Source organism: Drosophila montana, unplaced genomic scaffold (genome assembly GCF_035044405.1).
Source record: "Drosophila montana isolate Dmon_TW-CO22-7 unplaced genomic scaffold, ASM3504440v1 contig_3829_1, whole genome shotgun sequence".
Classification (NCBI taxonomy): Eukaryota; Metazoa; Arthropoda; class Insecta; order Diptera; family Drosophilidae; genus Drosophila; species Drosophila montana.
Window position 1 is genome coordinate 511613 of NW_026998699.1, and position 18388 is coordinate 530000.

Consider the following 18388-nt stretch of genomic DNA (forward strand, 5'->3'; position numbering starts at 1 on the left):
AGAACAGCTGTTGCTTAACTTCTATATCGATAGCCGATTGCTGTCAGCGTGCAATGTTGAATGGCAAAAGTATCAGCTGTTCGCGAATCACACGTGCAAGTTGATTTCACAATTATTTTTAACTAAAACGTGAATTTCAAAAGTTGAAAGCATTTAAAAAGGACGGCCTGCAACACAACAAGCGATAATTGTTTATGGTTGATAGACTGAGCACCTACGCACACCTGTTGCACTCACAGACGAGATGACCGATGCACACAAATATAGCGATCCGGAGGAGGATGACGAGAATCTGAAAAATGTAAGTTTAAACATAAATTTTGTAAATGCAAAGTAATATTTGTAAATAAAATGCAATGCGTTGAAGTCTGAGTGGGTGGAAGACTTTAAATCGCTTACAGTGAAGCACGACATTTTTAAGAACATCAAACAGAAAGAAAAAGGAGTAAGCGACGACCTGTGCCAGCAAATTATTGATAACACCAATCCGGCCGAGGAAACTGATTCGGACTATCCGGATGAGTATGAAGACGACGATTACGACCAGGGCGACGACTACGATGCATACGAAGAAGCCTACAGCGGTTTTAACAAGCAGAACGCGCAATCACAGCTAACAACAGGTGGGGGCAACAGTACCAGAACCGGTACCGGCACTTGTTCTGGCGGTACAGTAGGAGGCGGCACTCAGCGCGTGAGCAGCTACCAGCCGAATGAGAAGGTGCTGCGGCGATACTCAGCCCGGATAAATGTCGAGAAGTACGATCCAAACGCCAATATGAGCGCACAAGCGGCCAACCGGTTGGTAAGCTTCGATCGACGCCAGGAGACAGAGCGAGTGCGTGTGAGGGACAAGCACGATCGCGCCACAGCGGAGCAGGTGATGGATCCACGAACACGCATGATACTCTTCAAGCTGCTTAACCGCGGTCTTATTCAAGAGATCAACGGCTGCATATCCACCGGCAAAGAGGCAAATGTGTACCATGCTGTCTCCAAGAATGCAACCGATGAGTATGCTATCAAAATCTACAAGACCTCAATTCTAGTGTTCAAAGATCGTGACAAGTACGTTTCGGGCGAGTTTCGCTTCCGTCATGGCTACTGCAAGCACAATCCTCGCAAGATGGTGCGCACCTGGGCAGAAAAGGAGATGCGTAACTACCTGCGCATGCGCAATGCTGGTGTGCCCGTTCCCGAACCCATTCTGCTGCGTTCGCATGTGTTGGTCATGCGCTTTTGCGGTCGCGACGGCTGGCCAGCTCCAAAGCTGAAAGACGTGGAGCTGAGTACTTCAAAGGCGCGCGAGCTGTACCGCGACTGCGTGGTCATTATGTGGCGCATATACAATCAGTGTCGGCTGGTGCATGCGGATCTCTCCGAGTTCAATATACTGTTCCAAGATGGCCAACTGGTGATTATTGATGTTAGCCAGTCGGTCGAGCACGATCATCCACATGCGTTCGACTTTCTACGCAAGGACTGCACCAACATATCGGAATTCTTCCGCAAAAAATCGGTGGCCACCATGACGGTCAAGGAGCTGTTTGACTTTATAACGGACCAGACCATAAACGAACAAAATATGGAGGAATGCTTGGAGCGCATTTCGGAGCGTATTATGGATCGAGACTTTGATGCCATCACAGCGCAAGAGAAGATCGATGCGGCTGTTTGGCAGAACACCTACATTCCCAAACGCTTGGATGAGGTAAATACCACAAAAAAAATATCAGTTTTCCAATTCTAATCCATTATTATACCCCAGGTGCCGCATTTTGAGCGCGATGTGACAAAAGCTAAGCAGGGTGTCCAGCAGAATCTTGTCTACGCAAAAATCACGGGTCTTACGCCACAATTAGATGTTCAGAAACAGCCGGACATTTTGGATGCCGAACATAACAGTGCGGAAAGTGAGCAGCAGACAAGTGGCAACGAGAGCGACGAATCGCAGGAGGACGATGACACGTCAAAGTTCAAAAACTCGGCACGGCCACGTGACGAATCGCCCGACAGCAAAAAGGCCCGCAAAAAGGCGGTAAAGGATGCTAAGGCAGAACAACGGAAGGTTAAAGTTAAGAAGCATGTAAAGAAACGCAAGGAAAAAATCGGCACCATCAAAAAGTAGTCGAACCTTTATCAATAAGTTTTTCTAACTCCATTATCTCCAATGTAAACAAACTTCCAAATCAATTTCGGAGTTCAGATTGTGCTCAAGCACACAATATATTTATTTTACATGTAAAAAATGTATAAAAAAAACTTGGAATGTACATAAACCTCTTTGATAACCACTAAAACGGGCTTACCTTGCATTAGATAATTATAATTTGTTTATAGCAACAGTTCTGCTGCTTACTATTCATATATTCTTCTGTATATGTAGGATATGTTTGAATACTTAAGACGTTAAGGAAACTGATGTTTCTTATTGTTTCATTCCCATTAAATCAATTGACGTTAAAGCCTTGTTCCATTCCACGTCTTCTATGCAAACTGTCAAACAATTAGTGCTTTTAAAAAGTTTGACACAAAAGAAGAAAAAGCATTTCAACTGCAAATAGGCTTAACAAAATTTTGATCTTCAAATATTGTATTAGCAATTTACAAGACTTAAAAGGGAAAACAGTTATTGAGAATCGAAGGATGTCTTTAACTTTCGATAATGCGCTACAAAAAATTGTTATGCAACTGAAGGTTCCATCGAAAGAACATAAGGCCTTTCTCTGTGATGCTACCTACCTCGCCGGCTGGATCAATAAAGCGCTCAAGGAGCGTAGATCAATGCTCGCCGGCAGTTTCAGTAATTTGCCGGCAACTGGTAAGGATTGCAGCGCCTGCCCAGTCAGTATTCACATTGTTGCCAAATCCTTGCAGCCACCTATATATGCGGAAATAATATAGACTTACCTGCCAACTTTAATTGTTATCTGCTGTTGGATTTACGGTTTCCGTTCTACACAGATATTAAGGACGACGACTACATCTATTTGCACTCGGTCTTCAAGGAGCAGATAGTAGGTGATTCGCTAATTTCTTCCGTGTATCTGCAGACACATCTACGCAACGATTTGGACGGACTCTTGAAATCACAGCCAACAGTTAACTGCAAAACGGGAACCGGACGCAGCTACCAATTATGCTACCACACAACTAAGTATCCAGTCAGTGCCCACACCATTATCGCAACCCAGCTGAAGGCGAATAACAATACGCGCATTGTATTTGAATTTTTGGTAGCCATTAAGCTGCCAATATCCAAGTTTCCTAGACCAGTATGTGTCCCGGTGCCCGAGTCTATGGCGAACATGGAGCTGGGCTACTGGGTGGCGCTGCCCGTGCCACATTTCGACGTGAACTTTAACGGGCACAGCTATTTGGGCCGCAGCCATGTCTGGCAGAAGGCGTCTCCTGGGCAACGCCAGCGATGGTGTTTGGTCGTGCGATTGTTCTTTATGATGAGCAGAGGCAATGGGACACTGAACACCATCGGGATTCATGCACTCAAGCACACGTGCGTTAATCTCTGTGAGAAATTTGGCGTGGACAAAGCTGATCGGCCCCTCGGCCTAAAGATAATGGACGTAAGAAGTACTCCTATTTAATTTCAATGATATCCTGTAAGGAACTGCTTTTAGATGATGATTACACACGGCACTCGAAAGCTAAGAGAAGTATCTAACGCCAGTAGGAATGGGCAAATTGTTAACTTGGAGATACATCCTGCTCTGCCTGCCGACTGTGCCAAAACAGATGTAATGCTCACCACGATGAAGTCCAAAATGACTAATAAAAATGGCTGTGACATGGAGAACTTACGTCTGCTATTCGGACTAGCGAAGCTGAGGAAAATATAGCCAAATCGATTAAAACATATACAACTTAATTGTAAACGAAAATCTCTGAGAAGGATCTATTGTTTTATAAAAATATAATTTGCTTTTTATTTGTTGCCGTCACCTTAAAATTTGTGTAAAAATTGTTATACCATAGAACTGAAAAGAAAGAAAAACATCGATTAACAGCTTGCATATGTCTGGGAGGTTAGCTTAACAACAGAAAAACTTTCGCAGCTGCCTGACGAGTAACTTAAAATAATCATAAATATAGTTATGAAATATGAAAGATTTTTTGCACATCTCCAACTCAAGCCTAACGGAACAAATCTAAAGCCTATGTGGCAGCCCTTGTCCACATGCAACTCTCTGTTTAGTTTGAAATTTAACGTAAATGTCAATTTGTGGATTTCAATTGTCATGATTTTCTTCAAACAAGTAGTCGCTGTGATAAAAAGCGAATGTTGGGAGTCAGCACGTAGGCGCAGGTAAAATTTAGAATTCGTAACATTTAAGAGCAATCAACAAATTGATAGCCTAGCCCTGCGCATTCGGTACAAAATGTCTGATCATTTTACAGATATTAACCAAACAGCAACTGATTCCGATTCAGCAGACACGCCACCACAGCTATCGAAAATTGGATTACGCCGAGCTCATAGAATGTCTAAGACGAATGAATCGCAGCGTCTGCTCAGATCGCAGACGGCCGACAAGGAGGACGACGAACTGTTTGTCAAGTTGCCAAAGTTCAGTAAGCGACTGCGTGGCAAGAGCTCAGCCGAGGCCCAGGAGCCGGATGCCGTCGATACCAGCACCAAGGAGCTGTTGCCGGCCAATCAAAGGCTGTACAAATACCTAAAACAGCCCAATTGCCAGCGCTGGATTTGGTGCGAGTTCATAGAGTCCTTCATCGACAAGGCGATACTGGGCAGCTCCTATGACATGAACAACTACGTCCAGAGCTGTTTTCCGCAACTGGAGACGCGTCAAATGCCACGACGCTGCTGGCAGCTGATTCGCCGAAACATGGGCAAGGCTCGTCGCTTCTCGCCGGCATTTATTGCTGGCGAGCGCATCGAATTGGAGCGCAGTCGTCGCATTGTTCGTCAACTGCAGCAGCGCAAGTTCGATATGGAGCAAGACGGACAATCTCTGGAGCTGATGCCCAAACAGATACCCATGCCACTGCCCGTGGATGTCAAGGTGATCAGCCTGCTGAGCGCACCACAGTTGATGCTTTGCAAGGGACGCGTCATCGGCTACGAGCCGAGGGACAGCAGTTACCTGATTAAGTTTAACATAGCGGGCAAGCATACCGTGCTCAGCATGCCTGATTGTCATCTCCATGTGCTTCAGGAGTGCAAAACCTTTCCGCTGGCCAGCATCGTCCAGGAGACTGAAGACAAGCAGCTGACCACCTCAGAAATCTCCGTCGATACCGAGGAACCGAAGCCCCTAATGGATGCGCTGTTGCAACTGCAAAAGCTTCTGGTCCTCAAACGTAAAACCGTCCAGGACATGGCCAGCATGAACGAGGAATTGGAAGCCAGTGGCTTGCCAGCGCCCGCTCGGCGGGAGACCAAGCAGACACCGCTGCGTGAGAAGCTTCAGCGTCGTTATGCCTCCAATATGATAACGTTGCATCGGGTAAACGCTGACATTTTGGAGCCGTTGCGCGTGGCGCACCACCATTTAAATGAGTACGAGACGGATGCGCTGCATAGCAAATGCGTGCCGCGCAACAAACTGTACGAGAAGTGCCGCACCCTAGCCGAAATGGACTTGAAGGCGTCACCATGTCAAGGCAGCGTCCAGCAAGAGCCGACGCGAGAGCTCATTCTGCGCCTGCAAACGTTACTCTACTTGTGCGGAGAACTGGGCCACGGCAACAACATCGAGGTTGATGCGGTCATGGATGACTTTGTGTCCAACCTGCTGGTGGGATTGCCGCCCCAGCTGACAACCGAGTTCAGGCAGGTAGTTAACCTGCTACAGCCGCTGCGCGAACACATCCTGGCCATGAGCAAGACAGAAGCAGAGCCGTGCCAGCAGCTATTTCAATCAGATGCTGCAGGGCTTCTTTTGCCCAATGAAGAGTCTGATATCGAGATGGGCTTGTAGAAGCTACTGAACAGGAAGATTCATAATTTTAATACATTTATTTGAACTGGATAAGCGCAATACATCAAGCAAACAAAAACCTTGATAACTATTACATTTCTCATAACTTTAACTAACATAATGTGAGCATAATCTGCATCAACTATACATATTCCTTAATGTATTTCATGGCTCTGCGATTAGCAGATACGTCTAGAAGTTTTCTCATCATCATCCTCATCGTCGACTATAACACAGTTATTGACATTATCATCTAGATAGTATTCGTCGCATAGTACCACATCAATGGCATCTACGAAATTGTTTTCCAGTATGGCCAACGTCTGATGGTAGGCCTGATCTTCTGCAGGATTTGCGACTGCCTGCTCGGCATGCAGAAGAGCGCGTTTAAATTCATTTTGTCTCAGCTTCTGCAAATTACCCAAACGCCGTATGCATGTTGTGTACGTGTAAACCTGCTTGGGTCCCACCTCGGCCGTATCGCAAGTTCCGTAGAAAAATACATTGTACTTTCGATCGCCAGCCTGCAGAACACGGGCCGGCCACGGGCGGTATCCTTTCAATTTGGCGAATAGAAAATCGCCTTTTTTGAACTGCTCGTGCCTAATGGCTGTACGGCTCATTTGTATTTATAAATTAATTTTCAGCTGAGCGCGAAAGACAAAATAACTGTTTCAGCAGTGTTGCCAGACCGAATCTAACGCACAGGGTGCACTATGATTCGACCAGTGTTGCTCGCAGAATTTCAATCGATACATGAGTGGAATAATCCCTATAACATTTATTTGATGTGGACGTGATTCGGGCACATTGTTTTTTTTCAAACTAGTTGTGCTAAGCAAAGGGGCGGGCTGTAAATAATTAGAACTCAGCAAATCCTTACTAAAGAGCAAAAGGTGCAGTATCCACATTCAGTAAATTCTGACATCCATTAATAAGTACTATATGTTGGTCTGGTAGTGAGTTTTTTGCAATAAAAGTCCAGATACATCATTTTTTTTTTATAGATATGTAAAAATATTATTTTTTTTATGTACATGTCACTATTACCAGAAATCTTACAGAAACTATGCTTACAAACGAGACGTAAGAAGTGCACAGCTATTAATTAACATGTGCTTATACTTGGGAGTGGTATGCTAACCAGATATTTACAAACTATCTAAGCACCAACTTATCTGAGTGTTTGTTTACATGGGGCAATCAACTGTGCACATAATACATTTAGCAGTTACGAGTATGTACAAACTGTTAGTTATTTCTATTACTAGGTAGGCACCTGCACTACTTGTGAGTGTATAAATCCAAATCACAGCATAGACTTTTGCTATAACTATACCAAATATACATATATCAAATTCCATTGCATCCGAGCTGCTCATGTGTAACAGCGCTTGCGCAAACTGATGTACACGAGCACTCGGAAGAAGATCATCAGAATGGCCAGCAGACCGAACTGGTGCAGTATCGATACCTTGTCCACGTCCAAGAACTTGAGCAGCACTCGCGGGTCGCTGAAGTGGCAGTAGATGTCGTCGCAGTCCAGCTCCTCCCGCTGAAAGCCGAACACAGTCAATATTAAGGCCACCACACCCACGCGTACATAGCTAAACTTCATCAACAGATTCATGCCTCCAGGGATTTGAGACGCAAAATCAAATCCATAAATAGCGAGGCCCATGAGTGGTGCTATAATCATAGGACCCACCACGCTGCCATTCTACGATGGAAAACAAAACATTCAATGTTAAATATGCGATTAACTATATATTCATATATATAACTATGAATGGCTCTGTTAGATAAAGCTCGATTTGGCCTTTATATAGCTTATCGGATGATACAATATTTGTATGCGTGCGCCTTAAAGTATGCAATAGCATTTCAGGTTCTCTGGACTTACTGTTATGCTGAAGGTGGCACCAATGGCCAGGCCCATGCCCTCAGCCACCAGCGAGATCATCAGTCCGACGGCAACAAAAATGCAAAAGCGCCAGAGCTGCTCGGGCAGCCCGGACATCCAGTAGGTCATGGCCATAAAGGTGAGATTGAGGAGCACCTGCAGCGGCAGACGCGATATGCTGAGCGCCATATAGTAGGGCATGAGCGTATACCAGCGATTGAAGGTCTCCTTTTTGACCACCTTGACGTCGGCGGGATCTGTAAGAGCGATAATAGACTAGAGTGAGTGAGAAAGAACTACATTGGCATTTTATTCACCACTTACAGCTAAGTATGGGCACCATCACTTGGGTGTAGACAATCATGAGCACAGCGCCAATGCAGAACTTGAGATGGTCGAACATGCGTGCACCCTGATTGCCAAGCTGGAAGAATATCAGGCCAAAGAACAGGCCGCACAACGTATGATGGATCAATTGGATGGCCAGCGCCAGACGTGCACGCATTGTGCGTAGCAGCATGACGCGCATCAGCACCAGGAACTGCTGCAGTCCGGATATCTCATGCGCGCGCTCATTGTGCAGGCGCTGCGAGTAGACCTTCACATGCTCCAGCAAGGCGCCCGCAGCGCCCATCAAGGTGCCATCGGTGGATGCAGCGGTGCCGGCAAAGATCGCTGGCAGAAATTGACGCTTCGGCTGCTCCACGAACAGCGTCGTGATGGCCTGCTGCGGCTCCAGCGGAGAGCCCGCCTCATCCGGTTGCTTGGCCCGGTAGGTGAGCTTGCCATTATCCGTTAGCTCGCTAAGCAGCGGCACCAATTGTCCCTCCTCGGCATCAATTACCTCAATAACTGTGAACGAAAGTAGCTAGAGATAAGCTCAAGCTGTGGCCATAGCGCACACTCTGAGCACTTACTGTAGTCCGAGGGGCTGTAGTGGCGCGGGCAATCGATCTGCGCCAGACGCAGAAACGGTATGGTGGCCTGCGGACTACCCTGGTAGACACACTGGCCCTTGGCCAGCACATAGATGCTATCGAAGTAGTTGTAGATTGTCGCCGAGGGCTGATGTATGGTGCAGACAATGGTGCGACCCTCGCGCGCCATTTCTCTCAGCAGGCGTATGCACTGGGCCGCTGTCACCTCGTCCAGGCCGCTGGTGGGCTCGTCGAGAAAGAAGATGTTGGGATTGTCCACCAGCTCGAGTGCAATCGAGAGTCGCTTACGCTCGCCGCCGCTCAGTTTCTCGGCGGTGACATTGCGTCGATGATTGAGATTCAGATTCTTGAGTATTTCCGTGAGAATCTCCTCCTTTTTGTGGCGCTGCTTCAATTTCAAATCATACGAGAGATTCATTAGCTCCTCGACGGTCAGCAGTGTCTGATGGTGATCGTCCTGTGTTATATAGCAGGCATTATCTCGTTTTATTTTGATGCTACCCTTGACGCCAGTTCTTCTGTAAACCGTTTAAAAAAATTCCAATTTCAGAATCAGTTATTCATTTTTTATACCCTTGCTGAGGGGATTATAATTTTGTCGAAGAATTGCTTCTTTCTGTTGCACGCAGTGAATACGGCGGAACCAGCTGGCTCGGACCACTATATCATATCATATAGATGCCATAGGAACGATCGGTCGAAAAGTAGGTTCTTGTATAAAAAACTTTTCTGTTTATAAAGATATTTTGCCCAAACTCGGTATTTATTAGTTTTGCGATGCTCCTCATATATTTGCAAAATCCTATCAATATCGGACTACTATATAATATAGCTGCCATAGGAACGATCGGTCAAAAATGCAGTTTTTGAATGGAAAACTTTTTTGTTTTACAAGATATCTTGACCAAACTCGACATTTAAAAGTTTCACTATGTTCTCTACATTTATGCAAAATCCTATTTACATCGGACCACTATATCATATAGATGCCATAGGAACGATCGGTCGAAAAGTAGGTTCTTGTATAAAAAACTTTTCTGTTTTTCAAAATATCTTAACCATACTCGGCATTAACTATTTCCCTGTGCTTCTTAGATACGGGCAAACCATTATGAGCATTATGAAGAAGTTGGGTCTGCAAGGGTATCGCGGTTGTTGTTGTCAGGAGTCCAGGAAACAAACCTAATAAAATGCTGCTTTCTCAAACGAAGCTCAATGAATATGATTTTATGTACATATCTAAAAATGAATTAATTGTTTGGCCTTCACAATGAGTTGGCTGTTATTTCCGTTGCTATTCTCAATCTCGTGCAATTTTATATTCATGCTCAAATAAATGCTAAGGCAATGACAAAGCAGTCCAAAAACTATACTAGTTAAAAGTTATATTGATTTTTCGTATTATATTTTGTTTATTATATTTGCAAGACTACCTGAACCACATATTTTCCTCCTAACATTTGTTTGTTTGTTTATTTAATTAACGTCACATATCCGAATCGTTTTTAAATTCTATAACCGGTTGAAATTTCGATGTCGTCATGTTCCAGAAGTTCATGGGGCATCGAATTTCGTTTCGTTTGTCATTTGTTTTCAAGCTTACCTGAAACCCGAAATCGCATTCAGCAAACTGCTTTTTCCGGCTCCCGAGGGGCCCATTATAGCCGACAGTTGTCCATTGCGGAAGCTGCCGCTGACGCCTTTCAAGATTTGACGCTGTCCGCTGACGCGAACTGAAAAAAAAAAACAAATAGAAATTTTCCATCAGAATGTGCGAGGCGCCACAAAATCAGCTACAAATGTTGGAATTCACTTCAAGTCAAGTTCTCAGTTTCGACTTGTTTATTTAAATTATTTGTTTATGTATTTATTACGCCGAAGTTTCGACTGTCTCAGCTTGGCTCAGCTTGTAACTTCGTGCTAAATGTAACAAGATGTTAAATTTATATGCTGTATGTTAAAGTTTGTATACCCCAGACATCAGGGCTGCAAACCTATGCCTCTTTTTAAGGTTTTAACAACTTTAACAACTACTATTAATTTGAATAAAACATATAAATAAATTTATAAATTAAATTTGTTATATATTGTTTTGTAACAAGCCAAAATCTTTTTTTGTTTTTATATATAATTCGGCTCATCTTTAGTCAGGTAATCCTCTTCCTCTTGGAAAATAACGAATTGGAACCGGTTCAGTTGAAATCTGACTCGTAGCGTTGCTATACATTTAAAATGTACTAATCGATCGCGTTGCGCTTAATTGAAAACGTCGCCTGGTTTATGGGAAACTAAATGTTTATGCTATATGTCAGATCAACTTAACGATGAGACGGTAATAAAATGAAGTTGTATCTGAATTAAGTTGGTAGATAAACAGAGTTTTACAGCCCGAAAACAACTACTGAGTACGGGGGGCCAAGTGTTAATCGGCAGGTGCTAAATAAAGAGCTTAAGGTTTTGGCCAGATACGAGATCGGGTAATTACGAGCTATCATGACTTGCTGAAATTAAACGGCAATTTAAGGCACAAACTGGTTTTCGGCCAAGTCATTTGGTCATTTGGGCAGGCTATGCAGCTAATTAATTCTGTTTGATTATTTCGCCAAGTAACATTTATGGTGACATACGAGTTGAATATAAATTGTTTTAGGCTTGTGGGCAGGAGATCTTACATGCAATAATGGGGTTGATTGATTTCGCAAATAGTTAGATCAGGTCCTTAAATATGATTATACTTTCGCGATTCGTTTCGTAATCTCGACCAACACGCATTGTCTGTGCTTCAGTGTGTGCGAATGTATGTCAATGCTGAATTGATCTTATCAATAGCCCTGACTGTTCCCACTGTCTCAGAATGTAAGCTAGTAGGCTAAAGTCGGTTCAGCAACAACATCTGACGGTTGTACATTGATCCGATTATAGAGCTCCTTATCGCCCCAAGCCGAATATATATATATATATATATATATATATAGACATATCATCGAAAAACTGTCAGCGAAAAAAAAAGTGAAAGTAGTTTATGGGAATATCTATTCATTAAGTTTACGGCTCAATTAAAGTTAACTTTTGTTAAAATGACATATGCGACAAAAGAGGTTCTGGAATCAAGCAATCCCTTTGAGAGACTTGCTTATTTATTAATTTTATTGCACCATTTTACTAATTTTTATTCACTTTTGATTGCATGCAACATTTTTAGCAACTAAACTTGAACTGACTTGGCCTGAGATTAAGGGGAACTTGTTTATTTCCCACGAGCAGACTAATATTTTTCATTTATATGTGAACCTTGCACAGCGTAGATTTGATTGACTAGCCAACACAAGATTCGTAATTCAAATCATGAAAGGATAATGTTGAATTTGTGGAATTATATCTAAATTACAGGGGCACAAAACTGTAAGTAGCTAAAATAGTTATCGTTAACGCTAAAAACAATCCGATATATATATGTAAATAAATATAAATAATTAAATTCGATTTGTCTGTGACAATGGAAAATTTAAGAACATTTGGCTGGGGCGCCTTTAACCAGACCAAACCAGCTCCCATGGCAAAAGATAGTTCTCTGGCTTTATATATTGAATATATTTACCCTGTTTTACTAAACTAGCCTTTTTCCTGCCTTAAAGCAACATTTGTTTTCTTATATTTTTTATACCCTGAACCCATTAAAAATGGGTAAAAAGGGTATTTGCATTTGTGCAAATGTATGTAACAGGCAGAAGGAAGCATCTGCGTTCCAGTAAAGTATATATATTCTTCATCAGCATCAATAGCTGAGTCGATCTAGCCATATTCGTCTGTCTGTCTGTCCGTCCGTCCGTATGTATGAAAGCAAGGATCTCAGAACCTATAAGAGCTAGCGACTTGTAGGTCCTCCTAGTCCCCGCGCAGATCGAGTTTGTTTCCGATATTCGATAACTTGCCCCATTTTCAAGTAATCGATAAAAATCGATATCGAAATTCTGTTTTTTGAGCACTTTCGGCAAATAATATGAGCTAGATTCACCAAACTTGACATGTAGCTTCTAGAATAGTATATGTATACATATATAGTATTTTTCATTTTATACCTATCGCCTATCGGAAGAAGAGGGTTCATGGTATCCCCTAGTCGGGAGCTCCCGACTAGAACCTCTTACTTGTATTAAGTTCAACTTTTTCTATTCTAGGCCTGTTTTATTGTTAATACAAGTACATTATTTTGCTGCACACTTTTGTACAAAATTTTGGTTCAGATTACCAGCTGACTTATGACTATTCATTCAATGGGCATTGAAGAAGGTATTGTTGGTTAAGATCTATGAATAATCGACTTGATCATTAATAATAAATAACCATCTAAAATGAATTACTTTTTCTAGCTTTGTGTAGCTATTGAGTCGCAGAGCATTGTCATTTATTGGACGTGTGTATTATTATTATTTTTGTTGGTTTTCACTTGGAACATGGACCTCCCAGTGGGCCCGACTGGGGCCCCAATTCCGAATTCCTTGCGCAAACGCAAAAATGGCATTTACTCGTAAATCAAAGAAGGTCAGTGACAAAAGCACAGCTCGTAAAACAAATCATGAGAGCCGTGTATTTGCCAGGTGGCCAAGTTTACATATCAATTAGCCCGCTGACTTTTCGAATCTTTTTTGTTGTCGCGACGTTGATTCTGTTTGAGCCTGGGCTTGAGTTTGGTTTGACAACAAATATGCCGCCCGATTCTGAAATCGAGTCTTGGGCAAGCTTGCGGCATTTGGTGATCTTTGCATATGGACACGCCCACTTTCGTGTTGCATAGTCGCCAGACATATTCTAGCATGTGGGTTGCCCCAGTGAGGCGCACTTGCGAGTACCCGAACATCGAACATCGAACATCGAGTGAGTCACACACAATTTGAGACGTGACCAATTTGTGAATTCAAATCGCAATTATCGCGTCCGAATGGGCGGTTGGACCGCTCCATGAGTCTGGAACGTGACTACATGTCAACTCGGCCCCGCTTTGGTCGCATTTTGAGCAATCCAATTAATGAAAGTGCACCAGGTAAACGTGTGTCTACACGAGCTCCCCGGCCGAACCGGACCGGATCGGATCGGATCGGCAAACTAATTCATAGAATAATTCTTATGCCTCTGCAATTACAATAATTGTTGCAATTCAATGTGATAGAATATAGAATACAATCGCATATACATATATCTAGACGTATACCTATACGAAAATATTCTTTTCATGAATTGTCGCAAGTCTGTTAAAACCCAAAATGTTAATATCGACAACATTTGAAATGCGGTTTACTGAATAATAATAAATACGCAATAACCGAATAACGTTAAATATATATTTGTTTAATATTTGAAGAACTCGTGATGCCAAGTTTAGAGATTCCAGCTTCTTAATTTAAATTACGTGGTTTAGGTTTAATTGTACCGGTTCGAACATTTCATTTATAATGCAATTTGTCTAAATTAGTTTGGGATTCGTTTATGGAATCGATGGAATAACCAACAATTATCTAACAGCCTATGCAACCAGGTAAACGTGTGTCGACACGAGCTTCCAATTATAATTGCCGTCTTCTTTGATTGCCGATTTAACCCTGGGCTATATTAGCTATTTACAGATAAGCGATGGAAAAAGTACGCCCAAGTAGATTTGTGGATTTATAATGAAGTCGAATCATAAGTCATGTAAAACTAAAGTATGTTGAAAGCATTTATGCGTTCCTTGAAAGACAAAAATCTTCTTCTTATATAGCTCATTTTTCTTTCTGCAATGAAATCTGGTATTTGGCTGTTCGATAAATAATAATATTTTGATCATAGCTCAAGATGTCTTGAAAAGCAATAAGTCGATCATACGAGAACTTAATTTATGACCGATCGTTGCCATGATGAAGATATAGTGGTTCGATCCGACATATATACCCTTTGCAACCCCTTTATATTTATTTCGAAGACTATGAATATTTAGGAGAGTAAGAGCTGTTAGTTAAGTTTAGTTAGGCATATTTAATGTAGAATTCTTATTGATCACAATTATAATCAATTGTTAAAGATCAGAATGTACTTATCGATTCGAATCAAATTGAATTGAAAATAAATAAATAAATATTATGGATATACTTGTAGCTGGCAACACGTGTGGGCACTGACCGCAAAGCACTCGTAACTCATTTCTCAACTCATTTCAAATGTGTCAATTATCATATAATATATCATCATTATAGCGACAATTACAATAGTCGATGGCTAGATAATTGTTGTGGTCTTTCGAAATACAAGTTCAATGATAAATTCAATTGTTTGTTTGCATAACTTATCTCGAGTATGCAGTTATTTCCATAGTTACATATTTAAGAATAAAAAGTTTATTATAGAAATCTAGTTTTTTTTTATATTGGTTTTATCGTCTTGCTGCCCCATAAGGCACAATACTTTTTATCGCTGCACGAGTGGGCGCTACTTTAAAGAACATTTTATTTGAATTTATCATTTATCGCCAGATGATTGGACCAAGTGACTCAGCTATTGAGGGGCAAATCAGGGCTCGAATTCCGCTTAAGGGTGTAGGAATCTCTTAAGATCGAAGATCATGAAAATATTATTGATATCCCATGATTTTGTATCAAGTATTAAAGTGTGATCCACATCGAACTACTACTTATATCATATGGGTATAATTGGTCGAAAAATAAGTTTTCTTATGTATAATATTAATGTTTTACAAAACTTTTTCTCTCTTCACAGTAATCCGGATGCAATGCTCCCGCCCAACGGAACGAGGGGGGGGGGGGGCAACCTACATCTATATGCTAAGGGTATCTAGTTGCTATATAGGAAGAGAAGACTCCGAGCAGAATACTCTATAATGCTTATTAAAATCATCATAAAGGACCCTGATCGGTTTTTGGAAGGCATAGTTAGTTGATCAAAATGTTGATACATATCTGTAAAGCGGTAAATCTTCGGCGTGCCGAATATAGCTGTTCTATAAGTACATTAACCACTTGACAAGATATCGCTTATATCGAACAGCTTAAGGGGAGAAAATGTATAAGGAAAGAGTATATAAAATGCTGTATGCGCATTCTTAATTGTTTTCAGTCTGTTTTTGTGGATATTTAACTAAACACAAGTTGATTGCCTTGTTAGGGAGTTGTCGCAATTTTGTTGGCATTTCACACATGGAGAGAGAGAGAGAGAGAGAGAGAGAGAGAGAGAGAGAGAGAGAGAGAAAGAGGGAGAGAGACGGGAGAGAAAGAGGGAGACAGGCGGGAGAGAGAGACAGTGCACTATAATGTATACATGTATAGGATTTTGATGGAGCGCAACGGAGCACTTGAATGTTTAGCCACATAATTCGAGGAAAAGCTGAAAAACGTTGAGTAAAATGTGAAATTTCGCAGCGACTTTCAATAAGAGCGCCGCGTTAAAGGCCGGAAGGGAGGGTGAAGAGGAAAATTATTCAATCAAAGTTGGTCAATTTTTTGGATTGGATTTTGGTATGCGCTGTGCCGCAGCAGCAGACAACTATTGTTGATGATGCTCATAATGGTGATAATGATGATGATGATGATGATGATGATGATGATGATGATGATGATGATGATGATGATGATGATGATGATATTCGCTGCCCACAGCTCGTTGAATAGTTAGCAACAGTAATTTTGAGTTTCCAGTTTGAGGAAGTAGCTTGTAACTGTGCACAATTTGTAGATAGATGTATGCGCATGTAAGTATGGACACATATACATACATACATATATGTACATATGCATACATACACATAAATAGCTATAATTTTATTCGCTGCCAGCGTGTGTGTGCGCCTATCGCCTATTGTGATATTTTCCACATGCGCCAACATTTGGCGACATCGCGCCCCTCGCTTTCCACTGCACGTTGCACATGGCGTATGCGCGACGATGATTAACTCGGACTCGCAGCCAGTGTGGAAAGGCATTCTCGGTAGTGAATACCCTACAGCTGCAAAGAGTAGTTGAAAAGATAAAAACAAACCCAAAAAGATACGAAATAGCTCAAGCCAAACGACTCTCTAGAGGGAGAACAACAATAGAAAAGCAGAATAGAGTAGTCCGATATTGATAAGGTTTGTCGTCCATGATCAAAGCTTGGCAAAGCACGTAAATGCCAAGTTTAGTGGAGATACTGACTTTATTTACTGATCATGCCTATGGCAGCTATTCTAGCTACGGATCAAGAATATATAAATACTTTATATACTATTTTCATTAAACAAGAAGACGAGCTGTACTCAGCTCTCGGGCGGTATTTAATTTTGAATTTCATTTGAGTTTTCTCTTATGTAAATATATCATTCGCTTGACACCTCTAATTTGAATACGGGTGATCAGTATTGACAATTGAATGGATAATTACACAGCTCGTAAAGCAATTAGGCAAATATGAATAGTTCTCACTTATAGTTTATAGCCCTTTACAGGTTTGTGACGTCACCGAAGTCAACTATTGCTGAGTCAGGGTAAAAAACTTAAATATGACAACTGCGGCTCGTAATGCCCAATGCAAATTTGAAGCTGTCTCAAGAGCGATCCAATAAATTAAAAATAAAAGTAAATGACTATCGGCTGTATGCATTTAATTATATGTATATAGCTTTGCGACACTGCGGAATGGCAAGTCGTACTCCGAACTTGAGGGTCTGCCAAATGGTTTCAATTATTCGCTCGAGCATTGCTCAGTTTCAGTTGGAATCGATTTGTGTGTCAATGGCGAAATACGAAATACGAAATACACTCAAGTACTCTATGAACTCGATGGTTAAACAATTGAGACATTGGCCGACAGCCGATGAAAACTCGTTTCGACCGATGAGGATTGGGCAAAAACAAGCAAAGAAACTGAGCACAGAAATTGTCCACTCTGTGTCCATTTGTCCATTGCCAGGAGCTGAGCTGACCCAATCGCAATGCATTGCATTTGACGAGCGGAAACAAAAAGTTGACAGCTGCTGCTGAAGAGTGCGCGACTAGCAGCTACCCTGTAAATCAAAAATCATAATTTATAGTTGTATGAATTTACATACCTAATTTCAGATCTCTAGCTTTAGGAAACTCTGATTGCGACTCTGACCATAGATACACCAAGTTTCATATCTGTGCCTCTCACAGATTCTGAGATCGATGGCATCATATACAATGGACGGCATATATTTACTATTGCGAAGAAATTTGATCAGCTGAATCATAAATAACAGCTGTAAGCATTTACAAACTAAATTTCAGGTCTCTACGCGACGGGATCATATGCAAGGATCATATAATCTTTAAAATTACAAAGAACTTTGTTCTGCCAATCGACTTGCGTAGATAGTATATCTAAGAATTCCAAGTGCAAGTTGTAAGATTTAACATACGAAGCTTCAAATCTTTAGCTCTAAAAGACTCTTAACATGGTTAGGTCCAATAAAAGGCACGGGAAATAAATAATATGGATTTCTGTTAATCGACTTGCGTAGATATATCCAAGAATCACATTTGATAGTTCGATGGGATCATATTCAAGGAATGGTAGACTTGTAATATTGCGGAGAAATTTGATCT

The 18388-nt window shown here is 41.6% G+C and overlaps 5 protein-coding genes across 8 annotated transcripts in view; 3 read left to right on the forward strand and 2 right to left on the reverse strand.

The window, feature by feature from the left end:
* The first annotated feature begins 59 nt into the window (after positions 1-59).
* On the forward strand, positions 60-2300 carry RIOK1 (RIO kinase 1). The gene is made up of 3 exons (XM_064695447.1): positions 60-301; positions 368-1711; positions 1769-2300. The coding sequence occupies exons 1-3, from the start codon at positions 245-247 to the stop codon at positions 2126-2128; spliced, it is 1761 nt and encodes a 586-aa protein (XP_064551517.1). The 5' UTR covers positions 60-244; the 3' UTR covers positions 2129-2300.
* Positions 2301-2487: 187 nt separating this feature from the next.
* LOC135437510 (uncharacterized) lies at positions 2488-3967 on the forward strand. Its single transcript, XM_064695469.1, has 3 exons — positions 2488-2821; positions 2878-3584; positions 3639-3967. Exons 1-3 carry the CDS (start codon positions 2647-2649, stop codon positions 3855-3857), a joined length of 1101 nt encoding a protein of 366 aa, XP_064551539.1. The 5' UTR covers positions 2488-2646; the 3' UTR covers positions 3858-3967.
* Positions 3968-4175: 208 nt separating this feature from the next.
* Positions 4176-6048, forward strand: aly (always early). Of its 2 annotated transcripts, none has more exons than XM_064695457.1 (2): positions 4176-4324; positions 4417-6048. In XM_064695457.1, the coding sequence occupies exon 2, from the start codon at positions 4500-4502 to the stop codon at positions 5958-5960; it is 1461 nt and encodes a 486-aa protein (XP_064551527.1). In that variant the 5' UTR covers positions 4176-4324; positions 4417-4499; the 3' UTR covers positions 5961-6048. The 2 variants fall into 2 exon arrangements, with proteins under 2 accessions (XP_064551527.1, XP_064551526.1); XM_064695456.1 differs by having other exon boundaries at positions 4242-4324; positions 4378-6048.
* On the reverse strand, positions 5984-6656 carry LOC135437526 (hepatoma-derived growth factor-related protein 3-like). Its single transcript, XM_064695489.1, has one exon. The coding sequence runs from the start codon at positions 6581-6583 to the stop codon at positions 6140-6142; it is 444 nt and encodes a 147-aa protein (XP_064551559.1). The 5' UTR covers positions 6584-6656; the 3' UTR covers positions 5984-6139.
* Positions 6657-6976: 320 nt separating this feature from the next.
* LOC135437497 (ATP-binding cassette subfamily G member 4) overlaps positions 6977-18388 on the reverse strand; it is a 22381-nt gene continuing 10969 nt past the window's right edge. For all 3 annotated transcript variants that reach the window (XM_064695441.1, XM_064695443.1, XM_064695444.1), the window contains exons 3-7: positions 10405-10534; positions 8781-9319; positions 8188-8715; positions 7864-8120; positions 6977-7680 (exon numbers count right to left, since the gene is read on the reverse strand). In XM_064695441.1, coding sequence (XP_064551511.1) covers positions 7339-7680; positions 7864-8120; positions 8188-8715; positions 8781-9319; positions 10405-10534 — 1796 coding nt within the window. In that variant the 3' untranslated portion in view covers positions 6977-7338. The remainder of the gene's footprint in view (positions 7681-7863; positions 8121-8187; positions 8716-8780; positions 9320-10404; positions 10535-18388) is intronic.

Bases quoted from the DNA above. Each gene is read 5' to 3' on its own strand.
- RIOK1 (XM_064695447.1), top strand. From the start codon at position 245: ATGACCGATGCACACAAATATAGCGATCCGGAGGAGGATGACGAGAAT. The intron at 302-367 runs GTAAGTTTAAAC...AATGCGTTGAAG, and splicing joins ATGACGAGAATCTGAAAAAT to TCTGAGTGGGTGGAAGACTT. The intron at 1,712-1,768 runs GTAAATACCACA...ATTATACCCCAG, and splicing joins TTCCCAAACGCTTGGATGAG to GTGCCGCATTTTGAGCGCGA.
- LOC135437510 (XM_064695469.1), top strand. From the start codon at position 2,647: ATGTCTTTAACTTTCGATAATGCGCTACAAAAAATTGTTATGCAACTG. The intron at 2,822-2,877 runs GTAAGGATTGCA...AAATCCTTGCAG, and splicing joins CAGTAATTTGCCGGCAACTG to CCACCTATATATGCGGAAAT. The intron at 3,585-3,638 runs GTAAGAAGTACT...AACTGCTTTTAG, and splicing joins TCGGCCTAAAGATAATGGAC to ATGATGATTACACACGGCAC.
- aly (XM_064695456.1), top strand. From the start codon at position 4,398: ATGTCTGATCATTTTACAGATATTAACCAAACAGCAACTGATTCCGAT.
- LOC135437526 (XM_064695489.1), bottom strand. From the start codon at position 6,583: ATGAGCCGTACAGCCATTAGGCACGAGCAGTTCAAAAAAGGCGATTTT.